The following is a 20,720-nucleotide window of genomic DNA, read 5'->3' as shown; positions in this document are numbered from 1 at the left end:
TTCTAGCTCTCTATCCCTCTCCTTTCCTCTCTGTAAAAAAATCAATAAAATATATTTTAAAATAAATTAGAAATAATAAAAGAATAAATCATCTGACCCTTGGGTTTCTCATCTATAAACTGAAGGGCTATAAATTGAATTCCATTGTTTAATACCAATGCCTTGAGATGGCAGCATGCTTAAGGATGGCCCAACTATAATGTGATAGACCCAGTGAACTGAGGGATGGATACCTGCATGTATGGGATGGCCCGGACACCTCCAACATTTCTTAACTGGGGCAAGGTTTGCAGTAGTCTCTCCAACAACATCAGACGAACCATGTGCAGCCTAAAAGGCCAAGGAAAATAGATGAAACCTGAGCTAATATACAACCACTTATGGTGGTAGCTGAATATAACTCTTTCCTCTTGTTCCCAAAGTAAACAAGGCACCTACTGCTCAGTAACAATCCTAACATTAATAAATGCCTATTTATTAACCAGCAACACTTTGTTAAAGAAATCTCACTTTGTTAAAAGGGAGAAAAACTATTAAAAATACTATTAATGGTACAGAAAACCTACTACATGGAAGTTAAAATATTTCTCAAGCAATCAGGTCCTAGCCATTCTCAGTATCAAGAATTTTAACCTTCAATAGTAAGCACTGTTTTCCCCCCAGCATATGGCCCTATTCTGCCCCAGGCATTATTTTCCTGGCATTCTTTTACCTATTAGGTCTAGTAATAATTAATGTCGTTTTCTAATACCTTTTTTAAATCGAATTTATTTAAACAATACAACAAAATTTAATCAACAATATAGTTGCCATTGTTTTCTACTACTTGTGCCCAACGCTCAGGAAGCATTTTAATCCCTCTGTTGTAAAATTCTTGTGATTTTGATGCAAAAAATTCGGTCAATGCATTTTTGAGGCATTCTTCATTATTAAATTTTTTTCCAAGAAGAAAGTTTTGCAAAGAACGAAACAAATGGTAATCGGAAGGGGCAATATCAGGAGAATATGCAGGTTGAGGGAGAACTTCCCATTCCAACTGGCGCAGTTTTTCAGCAGTGATTCTTGCAGTATGCAGTCGTGCGTTAACGTGGTGAAGAATTACGCCCTTCCGATTAATCAGCGCGGGTTCTTTTTCTCTTAAAGCTTGGGCTAACCTTTCCAATTGGGCACTATACACTGCACTTGTAATGGTTTGGTTAGATGGTAAAAGTTCATAATGAAGAATTCCTTTAAAATTCCACCAAACACACAACATCACTTTTTTCGCATGCAAGTCAGGTTTTGGCGTGGGCTGCGGAGCCTCATTTTTGTCCAACCATTGAGGCCGCCTTTTCAAATTAACATACAGCACCCATTCTTCATCTCCGGTAACAATTTGCTCTAAAAACGGCAAACAGTTTTGACGAGAGAGGAGCGAACTGCAAATTGTGACTCTTTGATTACTGTTGTTGTCGGTCAACTCATGAGGAACCCATTTTCCAAACTTTTGGACTTTGCCAAGTGCACACAATTGATTGGAAATTGTTTTTTGTGAACAATTTAAAGTTGTCGCAAGCTCTTGTTGGGTAATTTGAGGATTTTGCACCAAAAGAGCTTGAAGAGCTTCTTGATCAAAATTGGACACACAGCCTCGACCACTCTTGTCATCTAACGAAAAATTTCCCTCGCGAAATTTCTCAAACCAACGCTGGCATTTTCTGGCTCTAACTGCATGTTGACCAAGAGCACTACAGATGTTTTTTGCAGCCTCACTTGCTTTTCTTCCTAATTGGAACTCGTAAAGCATGCAGTGCCGAATATGCTCTTCATCCGCCATCTTCTTAGCCCTAGTTTTGCAACAAAAACCAAACCAAACACAAACTTTTTCAAGCAAAACTTGTTAATGGCACTTCACACATTCTGTAGATACCACGTGTTTGAAGGTCAATACAAGTCAACGCCAAGCAAGATTTTAAATGAATGTTTAAAAACGACATTACTTATTACTAGACCCGATAAAAACGATTAAAAATCCTAAAAAGACATAACATCATTTTAGAAGTAATGATGAATTTCAAAACATTTCAAAGGATTGAAATCACATAGGATGTTCTCCAACCAAAGTAAATTAAACTACATATCAATAACAGAAAGAAAATTTAAAAATCCCCAAATGTTTGGAAAACCTGGGTCCATAGAGTGAATTACAACAGAATTCAGAAAACATTTACTTGAACAGCAATAAAAACAGAACATAGCAAAATATGTGGGCTCCAGCGAAAACAATGTTTAAATTGAATTTTAGGGAGAAATATATAGCTTCTAATTTATATTTAAAAACAAAGATTTTAAATCAGTGACTTTAGCTTCCATCTTATGAAGCTGGGGAAAAAAACCCCAGAAAATTACACATCCAAAAATAAGGTATTAAAAAAGGAAGTATAGAAAGAAAATGATAAAGAATGAAAATAAAATAGAAAGCAGACTTACAACAGGGAGAGGAAGGGTAAAAAAGCCAAAAGTTGGTTCTTTATAAATAAAATTGCAACCCCTAACAAGACCACATTATCTGAACTCATGGAATTAACCTAGAAATCACATTAAGAGAAAATAAAAAGATGAAGTAGAAAGCCCCTTCATGTTTAGTTAAAAAACTAATTCCATCAAGATATCAGCAATTAAACTGAGCAGGGTCATCTCCATGAGAGTTGTTGCAAGGGTCTGAGTGGAATGGGAGGAAACAATAAAGGAGACACTCTGCAATGTCTCTGATGACTGATGGCTTCAGTGACCTGTTTTTCTGATAAAAATCACTCAAAGTATTGATCCTTTATTTCTACACTAATGTGATAGATAACTATGGGCCTCAACAAATTTAACAAACACTATATCACAAGTGAAATCTTAGGTTTTTCTTCCTATTTCTCTAGTCACCTCTTGGTTAAGAATACATTCACTCCACCAGTCCAGTACAAACACCACTAGAATGTCGAGGGAAATGGATTAGAATTTTCAGATTAATTTCAATTTGCCAAGAGGTCAACCACTGGTATTTTTTAGACATAAACATGCACTGGCTCTGTCTTACTTCTCCATTACATTATAAAACATGCTGAGCAAGAAGCTGTTTCTAGAGTATATTTAATAACTATTACCATTGTGCCTATTACAATGCCATTTATAAAGAGAATGCTACAAAATTAGTTTCATCCTGTTGATGAAACAAGAAAGATTTGAGTGAGGAAGGTATATGCTTTTATGACAACCACTTCTCAGCTACTAAAAAATATAGGGAAGCCTTAAGGGAAAAACTAATTTCTACTCTCTCTGCATTTGATTTGATAGAATTCTAATTAGGACAACAAAGACAGATCTAGAACACTTGCTAAGATGCAAAGATTTTAAATTGCTTCATGAGTTTGTTTTCTTTATGTTTCAAAAGAAATATACTGTTATCACCCACTCCACTTCCTGCAATGGATCCATCATCCTATTCCTAAAATATTTTCCCACAGGAATGCCTCTTGACTGAGAATGACCAGGTCCTGACCTGTTGCTGGTGTGGACATCTCCTTCTCCTTCCCCTTCTCCTTCTCCCTCGGAGCCATCTCCTTCCTGGTGTCCAGTGGCGGTGCTGATGGCACCAGTGCTTGAGCTGACACTTCCTGGTCCAGCCGGATGCCCCTCTGCTGTGGCATCACCATAAGCACTGCTCCGGCCAGATACTGGAGGAAAATGATTTAAAAGCACAAATCAACTCCCAAAGCATGATGGAATCCAATGCATTCTGAAGTCAACAATAGTTAGAAGGTAACTGTAGCTTTGGGAATTTTTTCTTCTATGTGAAACTATATAAGAATGAAATTCACAATTTTACAGAACACAATATCTACCTACAAGAATAATCTTAATCTCAGATACTGATAAATTTCCACTTCATGTTCCAGAGAATATATACTGATTTGGGAATCTAGACATTCTCAGCTACTCTTAATCTCTTTGATAAAAAAAAATTTCACATCCACAGACTGAATTTTAAGATCAAGCCGGAATGGCTTTGTCATACTTCCTCATCCTAGAGCTCCATCTATCAGCTAAGATTCTGTGAAGATGATCTATTACATTAACACATCAGATCATTAAGAGTGCTGCCCAAAATATCTTCCCCAAACAGAAAGAGCAAAAGCCCAAACAATGGACTTCAAAATCATACCAAAATTGTTTTAGATTAATCATAATTTGCGCTCAGCTTCTGTGGCTTGGTGGTTGAGCATCAACCCATACACCAAGACGTCATAGTTCGATTCCCGGTCAGGGCACATGCCTGTGTTGCGGGCTCAATCCCCAGTAGGGGATGTGCAAGAGGCAGCCGATCAGTGATTATCTTTTATCATTGATATTTTTATCCCTCTCTCTCTCTCCCTTCCCATTTCTGAAATTAATAAAATCATTTTTTTTTAAATCATGATTTGGAATTAGATGTGCCATTGCTTTCTTCCACTAGCAGATAATTAAAAGCTGCCTATAAAATAGTCCAATATTAACCACATTACCACTGTGCTCGCCAGCCACTGAGTCCACTGCACTTCCCCCGCTCTCCGAGCCCACACTACCACCATGGTCAGCGGGAGAGGTCCGAAGGGTGGAACCATCAGTCGCTGCTGTGCTGCCCTCGTCGTCTGAGGCTGGAGCTGAGAGAGTAACGAGAGCTGTTACAGGAAAAAACCCCTCCTTGGAGCAAAAGCATCAAACCACATAGTGCAGAAAACACAATGCAGTTTCTCTGTCCTGTCGCCAAAGAAAAAAAGGAAAGGTTTGCTTTGCTGGAACAAACACTGCACGCGGTGCATTGCGAATACAACTGAGATTGAAGTGGAAACCCAGTTCACTGGGCATTTCCTTCGTTGCTGCATCACAGTGCAAATAGAACAGTGCAGAGGTTTAGTGAGAATCTGTGACATGAACACTCAGTTTTCCAGCTACAATGCTTTAGTCACCACTGTGTCGGTGTTGCTGACTCCTCCTGAGATCGGAAGCACAGAACTCTGAATTTTAATGGTTTATTTTGTAATCAGTGCTCGTATGAGGAAATCACTATGTGAGCTCTTGAATCAGCCCTGTTGTTTTTCTTTGTAATCGGGTGGTCCAGGGGAGCTCACTGGGAAATTTCACTCTTCCTAATCATCCTCCTCAGGTGCTAACAATGAAGCAAGGAAATTCCCCAGAGACAGCCACAGCATCCAGGATCAGGGCTGAGCTGAGACAGGAGGAAAATGCTGGATGAGGTACATGGGGAGGGAAGCCAAGACAGCCACAGAGCACATGGGACAGCACGACAGCAACCTCCAAGCCTGAAATGACAGCAACTAAAAGGACCAAGGAAAGCAACAAGCCATGGCAGCAGCTGAGGGGGAACAGCCAGTTTATCTTTTTCTTACCTACCCAGGGTAAAACTTCCAAAAAGAAATTAAAAAAAGAAAAAAACAAACATAGGAAAGCATCAGTCTGAAAAACTCCAAGTCAACCCTTAAATTAATCAGGATTGCTTTTCCAGAGGCTTATTCAGATGTCCCACCCTTTTCTATTTTAGTCCAACTCTCCGAGGAATTTTCCTTTTCTTATCATGTTAGGAGAGTTTGAAAGTGAAGACAAAATTAGGTCTGAAGATTTCCTATGCATTTGAATTGTGCACAAAATCCCTACCTCCCGAGCACGCAGATCCCTGATAGCCACTCCAGCCTGCAACTAACTTGGCTTCTTGAAGCATCACTTTTATTTCCGAATGAAGAGAAAAATGTTAAAAGGTATAATCTCTATTTCTTGTCTTTCTTTTAATGTCTAAAATGTCAGAATGCTGATGAAGAACCCTGAAAGCTGTCATTTAAGCCCTAAAGTTGATCAACCTGCAAGCTGCTCTCTGTCTTTCCTCTGGGAAGCTGAATGAAGCCAGGCAGCATGCAAAGCCAGGAAGCAAAACCATGAGTGCCCTTGCAGAACTGCATCGGTATGCCTTCCCCTCTCCCATTTCCAAAGCAAAGGCAGAAGCGGGAAGTCCAGAATGGCCTGTCAAAGCAGCTGCCCCTTACACTCTCACAGCATTGGAAACAAGGCCTGAGGGTCCTGGGGCCCTGAGCCATGCTCCTTGCTGTGGACAGTTACCTGATGCTGTGGTGTCAGAGAGGGTTCCTGCGTCCAGAGAGGAAGAGCTGGGTGCCTGGCCGGACAGCCCCAGGCTCTGCAGGCCCAGGGCACTGCTGCTGCTGCCTGGGAAACAAGTGGAGAGTGAGCACAACATCCCCCCAAGACCCCGTCCACAACGCTGCTTTGGCAACCTGCTGCCCTCGGGAGTCTAAACTCTCCAGCGTTAGACCCCTCTGGCCTAGAGGAAGTTAATCAAGAGCTACAGCTACCCAACCACCATGTATTGTTACAGAGATGGTGGAAGACTTTCTTTAGCTCAGGTAGGGAGGGCACAGGCTGGAGGAATCTAACAGATTTGGGAGGGACAATCCAACTAACAGAAACTATGAGACTGGCTCCCAGATTGAAAATGTTACAATCCCTCTCACTCTCCACCTGTATCTCCGAACAGCTCTCACCCAGATCAACCTCTCCCCAAATCTGGGGACAAACTAAGTGTCAGTTGCACATCAGTAACTGCCGAACCCGCTTTCCTGTGCAAGGCAAATAGGCTGCTGTGCTCCTGGCATTGCCTCTACCTTGTTGGTCCTGCTGCAGGCTCAGGGCAATGGCCAGCTCAACCATGGTCTCATCATCTGCATCAGGCGGGATGTCCAGCATGGGCGGGAAGCCCTCTGCACCTGCCAGCAGGGCCTCCAGGGGAGAGGGGTTGCCATTGTTGACATTTTCAGCTGTCTCCAACACCATGGACTCAGACTGCACAGAGAAAGCTATGTTAGTGTCCCATGGTAAATGGTAGCTTTTGGAAGTCCACGGAATAAGAGTTAGAGGAGACTTAGAGGCCCCCTTCCCCTCTCCAGCTCGACTTACCACCATCTCAAAATCTCCATGGTCCACCTCACTCTGTTCCTGGCTTTCCTGACGGATGTGACCACCATTCGGGATCCCTGATGACTGCATTTTCTCATCTGCATCATCATCGTCATCATCATCCTTATCTCCTGGTCAAAGAAATCCCAGTCACCTGAAGGTACCTGAAGGTCTTTCCATCCTCAGCATGTGGTGGGAGGAGTCACAGAGCCAACAAAAACTCAGACAAACTACTAGCTGGCACCTGTGCCTTAGAGGTAAACTCCAGTCTTGTCTAATGTTTTCTGGATCAGGCAGGGTCTGGGAAGATGGGCTGGCAGTGACAGCTTGCCCCACCTTAGAAAAAGACTTTTCCCAGCTCATTAATGGGAAGCGGGATTTCCATAAAGCAGAGAAATCTAAGACCAGCTGCCACCAACTCTCAGGAGGCCTTGGGCAAGACAAAGAAAGTAAACAACATAATAATATCTGTCATCTATCATGGCAGCTTAGTGTTATTTTGTTATTTTTTTTTCCAAAACAACTTGGTCAGTGAGATTTTTCACCCTACACAATCATTATGAAAACAAGGACTGAAAAATGTGAAATCCATCAAATGGAGGCTGAGGAAGCCACTACAGGTCCTGCCCAGCCAGCTCCTGTGTGAAGGGGAAAGGCCTTCTAATAAGTTACACCCCTTGCCTCCCACTCAGTGGGCTCGGAAAGCATGTGAATGTGGCCTTAATTGAAAATATACACTCTCTGCACTTTAGCTTCTCACCAAAGATGCACAAACTGTTGCCTAGCTCATCAAAAGTTTAGATAACACAAATGATATTCAAGAAAGGTGGAAGGTCACAGAGTCTCAAGCATTCCTCCAGACTTGCACTGTACCACACAGTAGCCACCAGCCACTGAGCATTTAGAATGTGACTGGTCCTGCCAAGACCGGTTTGGCTCAATGGATAGAGCGTCGGCTTGGGGATTGAGGGGTCCCGGGTTCGATTCCAGTCAAGGGCATGTACCTTGGTTGCGGGCATATCCCCAGTAGGGGGTGTGCAAGAGGCAGCTGATCGATGACTCTCTCTCATCGATGTTTCTAACTCTCTATCTCTCTCCCTTCCTCTCTGTACAAAATCAATAAAATATATTTAAAAAAAAAAAAAAAGAATGTGACTGGTCCAAACGGAGATGTGACGGTAGTATTTACTACACACTAGATTAAGACTGCACAACAAATACTTTCTAAGGACGCAAAATATTTCACTAATAATTTATACTGACTACATGTAGAAATATTTTTATATATTAATTAGTTAAGTTAATTTCAACATACTTCTTTTTACTCTGTATAATGCGGCATACAAAAATTTACAATTATGTATGTGACTTTCACTGGAAACTTACTGCTGGGGGAAACAAATAACCATAGTATTACGTAATATAATGCTAATATTAAGATGCTCAGAGAAATGCTTTACTAAAATGTTAAATGGTATGCCCTCGACTTGTATCCCAGGGTATCCTGAGGGAAATCTCTTGTGAAATCTTCAGTCAAACACTGCAGGCAAGACAATAGGATACTACCCCCTCGGCAACAAAATGGATCCTTACATAATGTACAGCTTTTGTGCCAGGAAGTCTCTTTTTCCTGAAAAATAGCGGGTTTTGTTTTATTTCCTTATTCACTGTGACGTTATAACTGTTCTTTTGTTATTTTCGCTATGGCTTATGGGAAGCTTTCAGCCAAATATCTTTCTTCACTTAACAACCATACAGGACTCAAGATGTAATTTTTTTGTGTATCCTTGGCTTGACTTTACTATTGTATCTCTATGTTCCCATGGCTTTGATTTTATTTTTATACTACTTATTATATGCATTTTTATATGTCATCTTAAATTCTTTATGGAATAAAGTAGGGTAACAACAAAAGATACATAAACAAAGGACCTTGGTCAACATGGGCAGCACGTCCCCGCTCCTCCCCCTTCCGACCACCCTGTGAGCTTAAACCCAGAACTCGCATTACCCATTGGAGTGTTGCTTCGAGGGGAGGAGGGCAATGTCACATGTCTCCGCTTGTTCCTGGGCCTTAGGACTCGAATTAGAGCTTGTTTACAAGAGAAGCTCACGGCAGGATCCTGAGGTTGAAAGGAAACTGTCATGCTTAGATTTTAGGTCATTCATGAGACTGCATACAAAACACTTTTCTCTCATGATCAATCACTTACATGAAGTCAGTGGAAGACCTACTGACTCCAAGAGGCACCCCTTCTGAACAAGTTCAGCAATTAACCCATTTCCCAACCTGGCTATGTAAGACCCATTCAGTACATTCTTGTATCTGTTCTGGTAATGGACTGGCAGGTCATTTGCTCCTGAAGTCACTCTGGCTCTCTATAAATGGGTTTTGGCTTTTCATCAGATGATCAGGCTCATCTTAGCTCTGTGTCAAATCAGTACTTCAAATCCTTAGCTTCTGTGACCGTCACTGGAGACAGAGCTTGACGATGATCTCTCATGTACTCATTTTAATTAATAGTTAACACTAACCAAGCAGCAAAAAACAGGATGTTCCTGGGGATCCAACACTGAACAAGACAAAGTGCATCACCTCTGCAACTATTTTTTCTATGGAATGAGTAAACTCTTAAAGCGTTTATTCAGAGCTCCATTTCCCATTATCTCCTCTAAGCCTGTCCTTATATTATTAACTAGCAAACATACAAAAAGTGATTTTTCCAGCATTCCCAGGCTACATAGGGTTTTAGTGATACGTACAGGGCACAGTAGCATCTGCATGTAGATCTTGGACGCTGTATTAATACAGTCCAGCTCACACGTACAGTAGCCATGGATAATGTCAACTAGAGCATTGACGGTAGCTTCAATATGAGTTAGGCCTAAAGGGGATAAAAATATAACGGAAAAACTTCTCTAACTACCTGAGAGTCTAAGACAAAAGAAGAAATTCTTATCCCCACACAAAGGTCAAGATAAAATAATTAGCACAGAGCAAAATAAACAAAATACACACAGAGAATGTAGACTGTCATCATTATTTGATTTGTTTGATGAATACTCTCCTAATCTCTCAAACTGTCCTAAAAGCCTCACCAGAAGACCTACTGACTCCCAGAGGCAACCCTTCTGAACAAGAATAAGTAATTGCATCACAGAAATAAGTAATTGTCTACGCACCTGGATATCAAAATAGGGCAGAGAAGTATGAACAGATGAGCACATTCTAAATGTTTCCCACTAACCCTGAACCTTAGGTATGGATAAGCATGACACTGATATGCCTTTTAGGTTTATTGTCCAAGAAGCCTCCAAACACAAACAAACATTAAGAGCATTCTACTTTTCTAGGTTGCTAGTCAGGTCCTGGCTATCCACCTACACCCAGGAGAGTGTGAGAAGGTAGATACCAAAGGCAGTGACAGCTCGGAAATAACATAATTCTCAAGGCTGATACTTAACTTATACCCTTTGAACTGGTTTTGAATCAAGCTCTCAAAGATTTTTTTTAAACAATTACAAACATGACTAAGGACAGACACCCACACACCTCCATGGGAAAAATTGACCCCGACATGAAGAGATACAAGAAAATTCCACTTCCTCCCCCCACACTGCACTTCCGTTTCAGGAACAGTGTAATGATCTCACAGCCTCCTACTTCCTAACTATTAGTTCTGAATAAATGGATGACTAAAGGCTAGAGGTTCAATCTGCTCAAAGACAGAACTTACATGAGACTTTACTCTCTATCAAGACTCAAGTTTCCCTTTCAACATGATACCTGGCAGGCAGGCAGGTGCCAAGAAGGCATTCTTGGGTTTGGATGCATGAAGTTTCCAGAAGTGGTTCACCAGCTGGGTGATGAAACTACAGCAATCTCCTTCCAACTGCTTCTGAGGCTCTCTCCCCTCCTCTACTCCTTCTAAGCAGGAAAAAGAAAATTATTAACAACTATAAATCGGAGATAAAATTTAATTTGTTTTAAGGTTAACTCAGGTCAAGGAAGCTTGCCTGGGGAGGGAGTTTCAAGTGGGGCCCCAATCAATATGCCAACTATCCCTAGATTCCAGCAGGCACATCTAGGAAGAAAACAGTCTGGGAAAGGAATATCACAGAAAACACTGTATGTTAGAATTAAGAAGGGGAGCATTCAGGATCTTTACAGCAGATTCAGAGACCTCAGGTCTAACTGTTCAACTTATCAAAACTGGGGGACAGTCTGAGATTTTCTAGAATGATTCCTAGATTATAATATTTGAAAGAGGAACAACATGATGACAGCATATGGGTGCATGAAAATAACAGAGAATTGTAAAGGCATCAATAAACTATATTTGATAAAGACGAAACAAGTTTGGTATCCAGACAAAATGAGAGAAGAGGAAACAGAATTGAGCACTAAGAAAGTCCATTACACATATTAATAAGATACTGGCGAAAGAACAGCATAAAAGTAAAAGATATGACCCTAGTACTTTAAAGCAACACCAGGCCCAAACTTAACTTTACCCTCACGATCATAAGAGGTAGTGACAGATTATATCAATACCCAGAGCAATAAATAAACCCAAGGATAATAATATAAGAAGTAAGCACTGGAAAGAGTACTATTTACTTAAAAAAGGCACAATCTTAATGTCACAAACCCACCATAAGGTATAAAGACCAGAGAGCAAAATCCATGGTTCAGAGCATGAAGTTAGTCAGAGGCCAGTGAGAATAATACAAGGGTAAAAGGGCGTAGCAGGTGTATTAAGCAGATTTCAGGACCACGTCCATACAGTCTAAGTTCACCTGTTTCCATCTGGGGCAGCTTTGACTCCGTAAAGTGGACAAGGTTGTTAGGGCGCATGATGGCAATGGAGCGAGCTGTGATCACTAGCCTCTGGAAGACCTCAGGATCCAAGTCCTTGCCTTCTTTGCTGGATGTGTTGAGACACTGCACGGCTTTGCTCAGCAAGGCCTGATCCTATAATGGAAGGATCACATAGGATAAACCACAAGCAAGAGCTGGTACTATGGCAAAGAGCAGAGGAGAGCTGGCAGATTGTCAGGATGGCTACCTCCACTCAAGAGAACAGGTTAATTACCACCAGTTAACAGTAAAAAATCTTCAAAGTTAAAATTTTTAATACATAAAATATTAAAGATACCAAAAAAGGAAATCAAAAGTCACAAAATCTTCCCAAAATATGATGGGGAAGAAAATCCCCAATTCTCCGGCACTGCAACATCCCAGATCTCTTTCCCAGAGTAAAAGGATCATTCTTTTGCAAGTTCATCCCACCCAAAGATTGTTTCCAAACAATCTTCACTTGAGTGGTACGGCAGGATAAACTCACATTTCTCAGTTCTCTGGATTGGAGGCATAAAAACTAACCAAGGCATCTGGGCTGCTGGCTTTTCCATCTGTGGAAACTGGCCCACCTTAAGCCCCACTTTTACAAGTGAGACCCTCTTTCCCCAGATTTCCCACTTAGTCTCCTTCCAACAACCATTCAACAATCTCCTCATAAGCAAGTATACTGATAGGCTGGTACCACTACTGGCGGAGGTAACAACCAGCAGCACTGATCTCCCAAATGAGTCCCCTGCTTCACTCTCTTCCAGCCAGAGACTCACATTCAAATGTCCCTCCCTCCTCTTTCTTAACTCTCGCTGATCCTATTAGAGTGACAGAAAAAACAAATGCAAACCAGTAGCCTACTGCAAGCTTGTCCTCAGTTTCCAGGAATATCCATTAATTCCTCAGGAGACATTTTAGACTGTGTGGATCTAATCTAAATACTATCTCTCCCCACTGTACTTCACAATGACCTTACTTTACATACCAAAGCCAACATACGTGATTCCCTGTCAGTAGCCCCAACTTCCACCTTCACGGAAGGCATCCCAAGAGGGAATGGTTACCTTGTGGCTGTGATAGGCAGAGCGGCTGGTGTGCAGGCTGGCCAGAAGGCTCTTGGACTGCTGCTGGACACTGGCAGGTGCTGGCAGGGACAGCAGCAACGTGGCCAGCTCCTGAGCTGCATTCTTGTTTCTCTCCTGATGCGCGAAAGACAGGAGGGTTACCACTAAGCCTACCACATCCATGTGGAATGCACTGTCTACACCCTGCCCTCCTCTTTCCTCCCTTCTAGACCCTCAGGGCAAGGTGAGCTCCATGGACTGCAAAAAGCCAAACAAGGAATTTCAGAAATTATAATCCTCTCACAACACAGGTGTAGAAATTGAGTCCAAGCTCATAACTCCAGAACAGTATTCTTTTACCAGCATGCACCCTATCCTATGAAACACTGTTACTAAGCATCCCCAAAAGTAGGACAGAAGGCCTTAAGTGGAAGACTTCTTTAGTGCTTCTCGGCAAATCAAGGTTAAACTATAAATGTTCCTTAGCTGGGAGGCCCCGGGGCTTCTGACAATTCCACTGACTTCCTGCCCCTCCAGAAAGCTCCCATGAACTCTGAAAAAGTAACTTGCCTTTTCGATGATTGGGCCAACCGCAAAGCAGCTTTCCAGAGCTTCTAAAGAACTCACAACCAGCCTAGGGAGACAGAAAAGCTGCTTGAGTACAACCACCCTCTCTCCGCCCTGTGCTTCAGCCTGCGCAAACTCTAGTCACGAGGACCTTGGGGACAGCTAATGAATGCCAAATACAAAATCAAAGCGTAAGAAGACCTGCCACAGGCACCATGCATATCGTTTCCTCGTGTTACAGGCCAGAAGAAGCCTGGCTCCTGCTTGCAGATCAACCTGAGGCCATGTTCATAATCCGTAACTCAAAGAGAGGGCTTTTCTTCCGTAAAGAGGATAAATGTGCTTCCTTCTGCTGCCTGTGGCAGGGATCACTGAGATGGGCTTAACAGTCTGATGCAACGGGACCTGAAGCTCAGGTGCCCACAGTTCACAGGCAGAGGGATACATACCCAAGGGGAAAGGTTAAAGCCATCTTCTTATACGGGGAAGGTTAGTTTATATTTTACTTACGCCTCCTAGAAAATGCACAAAGGCACTTCCTATTAGTCCCTAAGGATAGGGAACAGAGAAAACTATATTTTCAGGAGCATGCCAATTGCCAACATTTAAAGGATACTACAAAGCACCTTTAGAAATTTGAGCAATTTTCCCCTAGGAAATAACAGGACACCCAACTATAACATGTTGCTCACGGCTGACTCCTGTGAGTTTAATGTGGCACAGTAAAAAGACCAATACTCGGAGGACCGACATTCTGGAGAGAGGGTAAGGATTGAGAAGGCAGTTGGAAAGAAAGGCCAAGGGGTAGAGGAAGACAAAGAGCCAGGGAAGAGAGACCAGGGGCATAAAACACAGTTGGACTGAATAGCTCTCCAGTGGCTTTTCAGGTATTAGGGCTTCTTGACTGTCTCACCGCCCCTGGCCTGGCCGCCCTTCTCATCCACTGTAGAGAGGGCACAGGGAGGAATGGGGTAAGGAAAAGAGAAAGCCAACCAGGTCTGAAGCAGCCAACACCAAGTGCACAAGTACAACCCTCCGCATTCTCCACTTTTAGGCAGACAGCTCTGCAGCCATGCAACAACCAGAACAGAGAGAAGCAGGGGGACTCTTCCACAGAAGCAGATTCGACGCAAAGCCACACCATTGGGTTACACTGCTCTCTGACACACAGTCACTCGTGCAGAGAAGAGAAAGAGGGCATACTAACCGGTCCAGCTTGGTTAGGGACTCAGTTTCAGAACTTGGGGAAGAAGCAAAGAGGAAAAAAAAAGGAAAAAAATGTGAAGCTCAGAGAAACCTGAAAACACATCCTAAGCAAACAATATAAGAATAGGTTAGGGGAAGAGAAAAAGAGAGAGAAGGGAGAGGGAGAGGTTGCTGGTGGGAGGCAGTGACTCAAGCCAGGGTATTCTTATGACTTAAATGTAAGAATCTCAACATCTTACATCATGAGTTACTTCATCTGCCATGGCAAACCAGTAGCTACCTAGCACAAGAAGCCAAGCGCAGTACTTAAGGAGGCCTCTGGAGGGAGCCCAAGAGGCTCTGAACTCTGCCACAGAGGCAGCAGCCAGCCTTTTACAGCAGTTACCACCACATAAATTGCTGCTGCAGAGAAAGATGAGAAAATGATGAAATCAGAATGAGAGGAAGAATTTTCTCTATAATTTTTGCAAGACTGGATCCTAATCCATAACACTCGTGTAAGCATCTTAGCAGCCTCTGGCTATACCAAAGGGTACCTGAGCATTAAGAGAAGGCACAGAAGCCCTGGGCAGAGACTGGAGTCAGATGGCTCTCAGCACACTTTCAGGCTTTGTCTGAACACTAAGAAGATAGCGAGTATTGGGAGTTGTGTGAACACTTGAAAATCATAGGCTCAACCTGGAGCAGTTAATAGAAACTGACTCTCTCAAGGTACAGGTTCTGTAGGGAGAGCGAGAAACAGTGACACTGAAGCCAGCCCCTCCAGTGCTGGTACCTCTCCAGGACAGTTCCACTGGTTGTGGTGGGGGCAGCTGAGTCGCTCTCTCCAGTGCCATTGCTCTGGTTCAGGTTTGAAGGACAGATGTTGCTGACAGAGGCAGAAGGGAATTCTTCCGGGGGCTCATCTGGCCAGCCAAACTGCTCCTTAGTCTTGCCATAAATTTTTACAGCATCGATCATGGTGACACCTGCTGGATCCACTGAGGCCCCAACTGTAATAAGCAAGAGAAGCTATTAAGAAGCACATTCTCCGAAGGGATTAACACCACCATCTTCAAAGCAAAGACCAGAATAAGTTTGAGCCAAGTAGCAAATCACATGCATTTTTAGAGTCATAGAACTTGATCCCCTGCAACTTCAGCACTTTAGTATTGAACAGATATTAAATACATGAAGAAACAGCCCCACTGATGAAAGCCTATGAGGCCTACTACTTGGAAGAAGAGTCACTGACCGTCACTGTAGGAACCAGACCCGCTGCGCTATCTGGGTATCGCCAACCCCCTCGCCCAGGAAACCGTGAGCACTTCCTTTGTTCAAAGCACAGATCCTCATCATTCATACAAACAGCATCAGGCAGGTGGCCAGTAAACACTATAGAAAGATGCCAGCCTTATGCAAGCTCAGGATTTATATTCAGGGTTTCAAGTTTTTAATAGCATGGCAAGGCAAGTTGTTGCCAAACACCACAGTGCCTATGGCTGTCTCTGTGCTTTATGAAAGCCTTGTGGTTTCATGTGCTAATTTTGCCTCCTCTCTGCATAAACATGCAGGCAGCCCCATCAGCAAGGCTGACCCAAGCCTATAGATGTGGAACTGAAGCAGATTTTGACTCTATCTCCACCCCTCTCAACCTCAAGTATATCCCTTTCCTGTCACCTTGCCTCCTTCATATCTCAAATGAAGTTGAGAGTTTCCTGACAGTAGAGACCAGAGATATCAAAAGAATAGAGGGTTCCCCAAAGACAAGCGGCCCCAAGTCTGCAGTCACAGTGGGAAGGATACAGTCTGTGCCAAGGGCTGGTGACTCACTGAAGAGGTTCAGTTTCTTATCAGCCTGCAAGGCCTCTTCTCTGGTGAAGGGGAAGTCGAACCAGCGGGAGCGGCTCAGGTTAAGCTGCATAGTTCTGCCAAAGATCTCGATATAAGATGGAGCCCGTTCAATTGCCTGGGTCCCAATCTGGATCCGCATGCCCGTCATCACCATGGTGCTGTTGTTGTTAGTAATCTCAATGGTGAAGCCACCAGGCTGCAGGAAAGAAAGGCTCACATCAGAGAACAAATACAGTTCTTAAGGGAAGACCAGTAAACCTTCCTCTGACAGTGTCTCAATGTGTGGTTCCCCAATAAGACCTTTATCCTTTTAACACTCCAGTAATAATTTCCTTCCTTCCAACGACAGGCAAATTGAGACAGGGAGTAGACTCTCTTCAATCTCAGGCTTCCTTCTCCCAAGCAGTCACCACCTGCCCACCCTCTGCAGAGCAAACCTGCTGGTAACATTGTACAGCAGCCCTTCTGCATGGAGTGAGGACAAATATTCACCCGAGGGACCATTTAGGGTCAAGGGTTAGTGGCTATGGGTATATACTTTACACTTGCATTCTAAAGAGATGTGCTCTCCAACAACACCGTTTGAGACTCAACCCAGCCTGACCCAGTCCTCACCTTGGTGTTGGCCACATACATGCCAGTGGAATTCAGCCGGTGCTTTATCTGTTGTGCATTGTAGACCTGCAGAAGGTCATTACCACCAAACTCCACATCTGTCAGCTGCTGGTTGTGTTCAAAGAAGTCAATGGGGAAGGTCACCTGGCTGGACGTGCGGGTTGCTGGGGAGAGCAGCACAGATTGCCGGGGAGCATCAGTAAGCGTAGCCTCTCCCACCTCTGCTCACACCCGCCCAGCTGAGCCCACACACACACGCCCACACCTTCTAGACAAACTCTGGATTATAATGTTTGCATCAGTATGATGCCTACATGTGGTTAGCTGTACCACAGTTATTATTCCTATAACCACAATACCACATAGCAGGACAATGAAATCTGGCGCTGGTGTTGTGTACAGTTAATAATAATAGATCCTCTCATAGCTGGTTTGTTTAAAATAAGTAAAACTGCGAAAACCAGTTTGGCTCGGTGGATAAAGCTTCGGCCTGTGGACTGAAAAGTCCCAGGTTCGATTCTGGTCAAAGACATGTGCCTTGGTTGTGGCTACATCCCAAGTTGGGGGTGTGCAAGAGGCAGCTGATCGATGTTTCTAGCTCTCTATACCTCTCTCTTCCTCTCGGTAAAAAAATCAATAAAATATAAATTTTAAAATAATAAAAAAAATACGTAAAACTACTTCTTTACTGGAGGATGAGCTGTATCACTATCTCACAGACTGGGACAAATTTCAGGTAATGGGAGGGCCCTCACGGCTGTCTGTGCTCAGCCAGATTTACTCATTCCTACAGTCAAGCTTTCATTCCCTGAAGAGTCCTCCACCAATCAGGAGCAGGATCCCAGCTCAGAGACCCATGAGGCACTCTTCACTACTCACTTAGAAATTAACCAGCAACTGAAGAACCTACTCTTTAGTCAGTTCTTGCACTTCCCTGAACCCAGAGAAAAATCAAACAAGGTCCAAAAGATAATTCTTTACTGGGCACCTGTGGATGGATGACCTTAAGTGGAGAGCCAATGGATGCTTCCTATTAGTACAATGTGTCTCTAAAAGCCACACAAAAGCATTGGTGGCCTCAGGAAACTCGAGTCCATTTTTGGAAATTAGCTAAGACATATCCCTACCTTTACAAAACATGGATGTCAGACAGTCACCGATTCTTCACAGATATTTACAACAGTCTACTCATCATCTAGAAGACTGCCATCCCACTCCCCCACTTTCTACCCCCAGCTTGAGGGGTCTTACTGATGGTGGCTGTCTTGCGCTTTCGAACAGGTTTCATTATGCTGATGACACTGCTGGGCTGCAGGGACGGCTGAAGCCAGTAGGAGGTGTTCTCCACATTGGCCATGTAAATGCGCAGGCTGCCATCCTCACATAGCAAGATCATGGTTGTTCGTTGCTGCTCGTTGCAGGCTGTGTGCCTAATGGCGACCATGTCTTGGATCTAGGAGAAGGGGACAAAGGAGGGTGTTAGTTCCCACACCTACAGATTAGAGAGAAAGAGAGATTCACAGTCAGTTATGGGACTGCAGAAGGAAAGCACAGGTGTCGAGGGGAAAAATGGATCCCAGTTCCTTTATTGGCTCCATTGAGAGAGCTGGGAAAGTAGACTATACAATAAAACTAGGGCAGGTTCACGCAATTCAAGTGATGGGAGAATGTGGCACTGACCTTTGCTTTAGCAGGAAGAGTCTTTATTTCTTGAATAAGAAAAGTGTCTGGTTTCACCATAACTACCAGTGGCACACCTGTAGTTTGCTGGACACAACACACCAAGCCAGGGTGGTTCATCACCTCAGACCACTGGCAAAGGGCAGGAGACGTTTTGCTGCCACCATTGGAACTGCCGACAACAAAAGTGGCCACGGTCAGGTGTCAATCACCATCTACTGGAGCTGTCCTTAACTATAGGACATCCTCACTAAACACATGACTCTCAGAGCAAGTTATTTGTCCAGGAATTCAATTACCCATGATTCTCATTTCTATTCTGAGCCATGTATATACTCTCATATGCCCCAAAGTGTGTCCCAGCAAGAGTCCTGGCTAGGATCTCCACTGCTAGGCTACACTGTCTGAGGGAACAAGTGACTCTATGTGCCTAAGAGGTTGTCACTACATAGAGCTGTGGAGCTGCCTAAGGCTGATGATCCAATTTCCTATTAAGAATCTCCAGTCCTGCCGAAGCCGGTTTGGCTCAGTGGTAGAGCGTCGGTCTGCGGACTGAAAGGTCCCAGGTTCGATTCCGGTCAAGGGCATGCACCTTGGTTGCGGGCACATCCCCAGTAGAGGGTGTGCAAGAGGCAGCTGGTTGATGTTTCTCTCTCATCTACGTTTCTAGCTATCTCTCTCCCTTTCTCTCTGTTAAAAATCAATAAAATATATATTTTTTAAAAATCAATAAAATATATATTAAAAAAAAAAAAAATCTCCAGTCCTACCCGGTTTGGCTCAGTGGATAGAGCGTCGACCTGTGGACTGAAGGGTCCTGGGTTCGATTCTGGTCAAAGGTATGTATCTGGGTTGCAGGCTCGTCCCTGACCCAGGCCCTGGTCCAGGCTTGTGCAGGAGGCAACCATTCGACATGTCTCTCATATCGATATTTCTCTATATCTTTCCCTCTCTCTTCCACTCTCTAAAAATCAATGGGAAAATAGTCTTGGATGATTTAAAAAAAAAAGTCTCTAAACACTTCAAGTTATGTATGAATGACATCTATTTTATTTCATTCCAAACCAGGTAATTCACAAAACAGAGGCAAGAAAGTGCTAGAATGGCTAGAAAAGCAGATAAGACAGGAAAAAATCCTAAACCCCTTCCTCCTCCCTAAATAAAAAGAGGTGTGTCACTACATCACACACACCTCTAGTATCTAAAAAGCTAATGCAACCTTCTAGCTCTCCAACCCTAACTGTATCCCCACTACCAATACCGTGTTCTATGACCAATGAGTCCCCGACAAAAGGCAACTTATAGGGCATCACCACAACATGCATGTCCAGGAGAAACTTTCACTTCTCCAAACTCAGTAATCACATTAAAATCCACTATGCTGCCTGACTACAGCTTTTCCTTCTGACAGTGGCCCCACAAACTACCTCTTACAGGTTAGTCTCCATGGTGGGGACAAACCATGCAGACAGCCCAACTTGCCAACACTGGATGCTGCTTGACTTTGAAAATACCCAGCAGGGAAAGGAGCTCTCTGATGGAGAAAAGTACATTTCAGCAAATTCATAACAGACACAGTACTTGGGAGGGAAATGGATGTGGGCATTATGAAACCAAACATGCAGGGCTCATTCCCACCTTCTGATGTTGATGGGGAAGAGCTGCAACACCTCCAGAGTCGTCCTGCTGATGGTGGCTGCAAATGACTTGCCTTGACAATAGCTGAAGAACAGCATCTGCAGCACGTGGGAGTAGTAGACAGACACACCACCACCTGCCACCTGGCTGTTACTGTCCTGTCAGGACGAAGACACGATGTCTGCATTAATGTCTCATGTTGCCTTGGGTACCAGCTTCCCATTTTGCTGGTTATTAGTTTTAAATCAAGATTATGAGCTTTCATAGGCTAAACA

The 20,720-nt window shown here is 43.4% G+C and overlaps 1 protein-coding gene across 16 annotated transcripts in view; it reads right to left on the bottom strand.

The window, feature by feature from the left end:
- The window catches only part of UBR4 (ubiquitin protein ligase E3 component n-recognin 4), a 122,882-nt gene that overhangs the window by 52,230 nt on the left and 49,932 nt on the right, over positions 1 to 20,720 (bottom strand). For 5 of the 16 annotated variants that reach the window (XR_006742248.1, XM_045585104.1, XM_036448595.2 and 2 more), the window contains 20 exons: positions 20,446 to 20,603; positions 18,808 to 18,979; positions 18,379 to 18,580; positions 17,128 to 17,291; positions 16,492 to 16,708; positions 15,455 to 15,671; positions 14,681 to 14,713; positions 13,477 to 13,540; positions 12,907 to 13,041; positions 11,791 to 11,965; positions 11,008 to 11,091; positions 10,778 to 10,918; positions 9,754 to 9,875; positions 9,002 to 9,113; positions 6,991 to 7,121; positions 6,699 to 6,876; positions 6,139 to 6,243; positions 4,533 to 4,688; positions 3,530 to 3,704; positions 234 to 330 (listed from right to left, as the gene is read on the bottom strand). Coding sequence is in view for 15 of the 16 variants with exons in the window: in XM_045585104.1 (XP_045441060.1) it covers positions 234 to 330; positions 3,530 to 3,704; positions 4,533 to 4,688; positions 6,139 to 6,243; positions 6,699 to 6,876; positions 6,991 to 7,121; positions 9,002 to 9,113; positions 9,754 to 9,875; positions 10,778 to 10,918; positions 11,008 to 11,091; positions 11,791 to 11,965; positions 12,907 to 13,041; positions 13,477 to 13,540; positions 14,681 to 14,713; positions 15,455 to 15,671; positions 16,492 to 16,708; positions 17,128 to 17,291; positions 18,379 to 18,580; positions 18,808 to 18,979; positions 20,446 to 20,603 (2,838 nt within the window). In the remaining variant the exon portion in view is untranslated. The remainder of the gene's footprint in view (positions 1 to 233; positions 331 to 3,529; positions 3,705 to 4,532; positions 4,689 to 6,138; positions 6,244 to 6,698; positions 6,877 to 6,990; positions 7,122 to 9,001; positions 9,114 to 9,753; positions 9,876 to 10,777; positions 10,919 to 11,007; positions 11,092 to 11,790; positions 11,966 to 12,906; positions 13,042 to 13,476; positions 13,541 to 14,680; positions 14,714 to 15,454; positions 15,672 to 16,491; positions 16,709 to 17,127; positions 17,292 to 18,378; positions 18,581 to 18,807; positions 18,980 to 20,445; positions 20,604 to 20,720) is intronic. The other 11 variants (XM_036448598.2, XM_036448599.2, XM_036448597.2 and 8 more) reach the window with 11 other exon arrangements.

The sequence above is a fragment of the Pipistrellus kuhlii genome, unplaced genomic scaffold, assembly GCF_014108245.1.
Source record: "Pipistrellus kuhlii isolate mPipKuh1 unplaced genomic scaffold, mPipKuh1.p scaffold_m20_p_2, whole genome shotgun sequence".
NCBI classification, from domain to species: domain Eukaryota; kingdom Metazoa; phylum Chordata; class Mammalia; order Chiroptera; family Vespertilionidae; genus Pipistrellus; species Pipistrellus kuhlii.
This window is presented reverse-complemented; position numbering and strand designations above follow the sequence as displayed.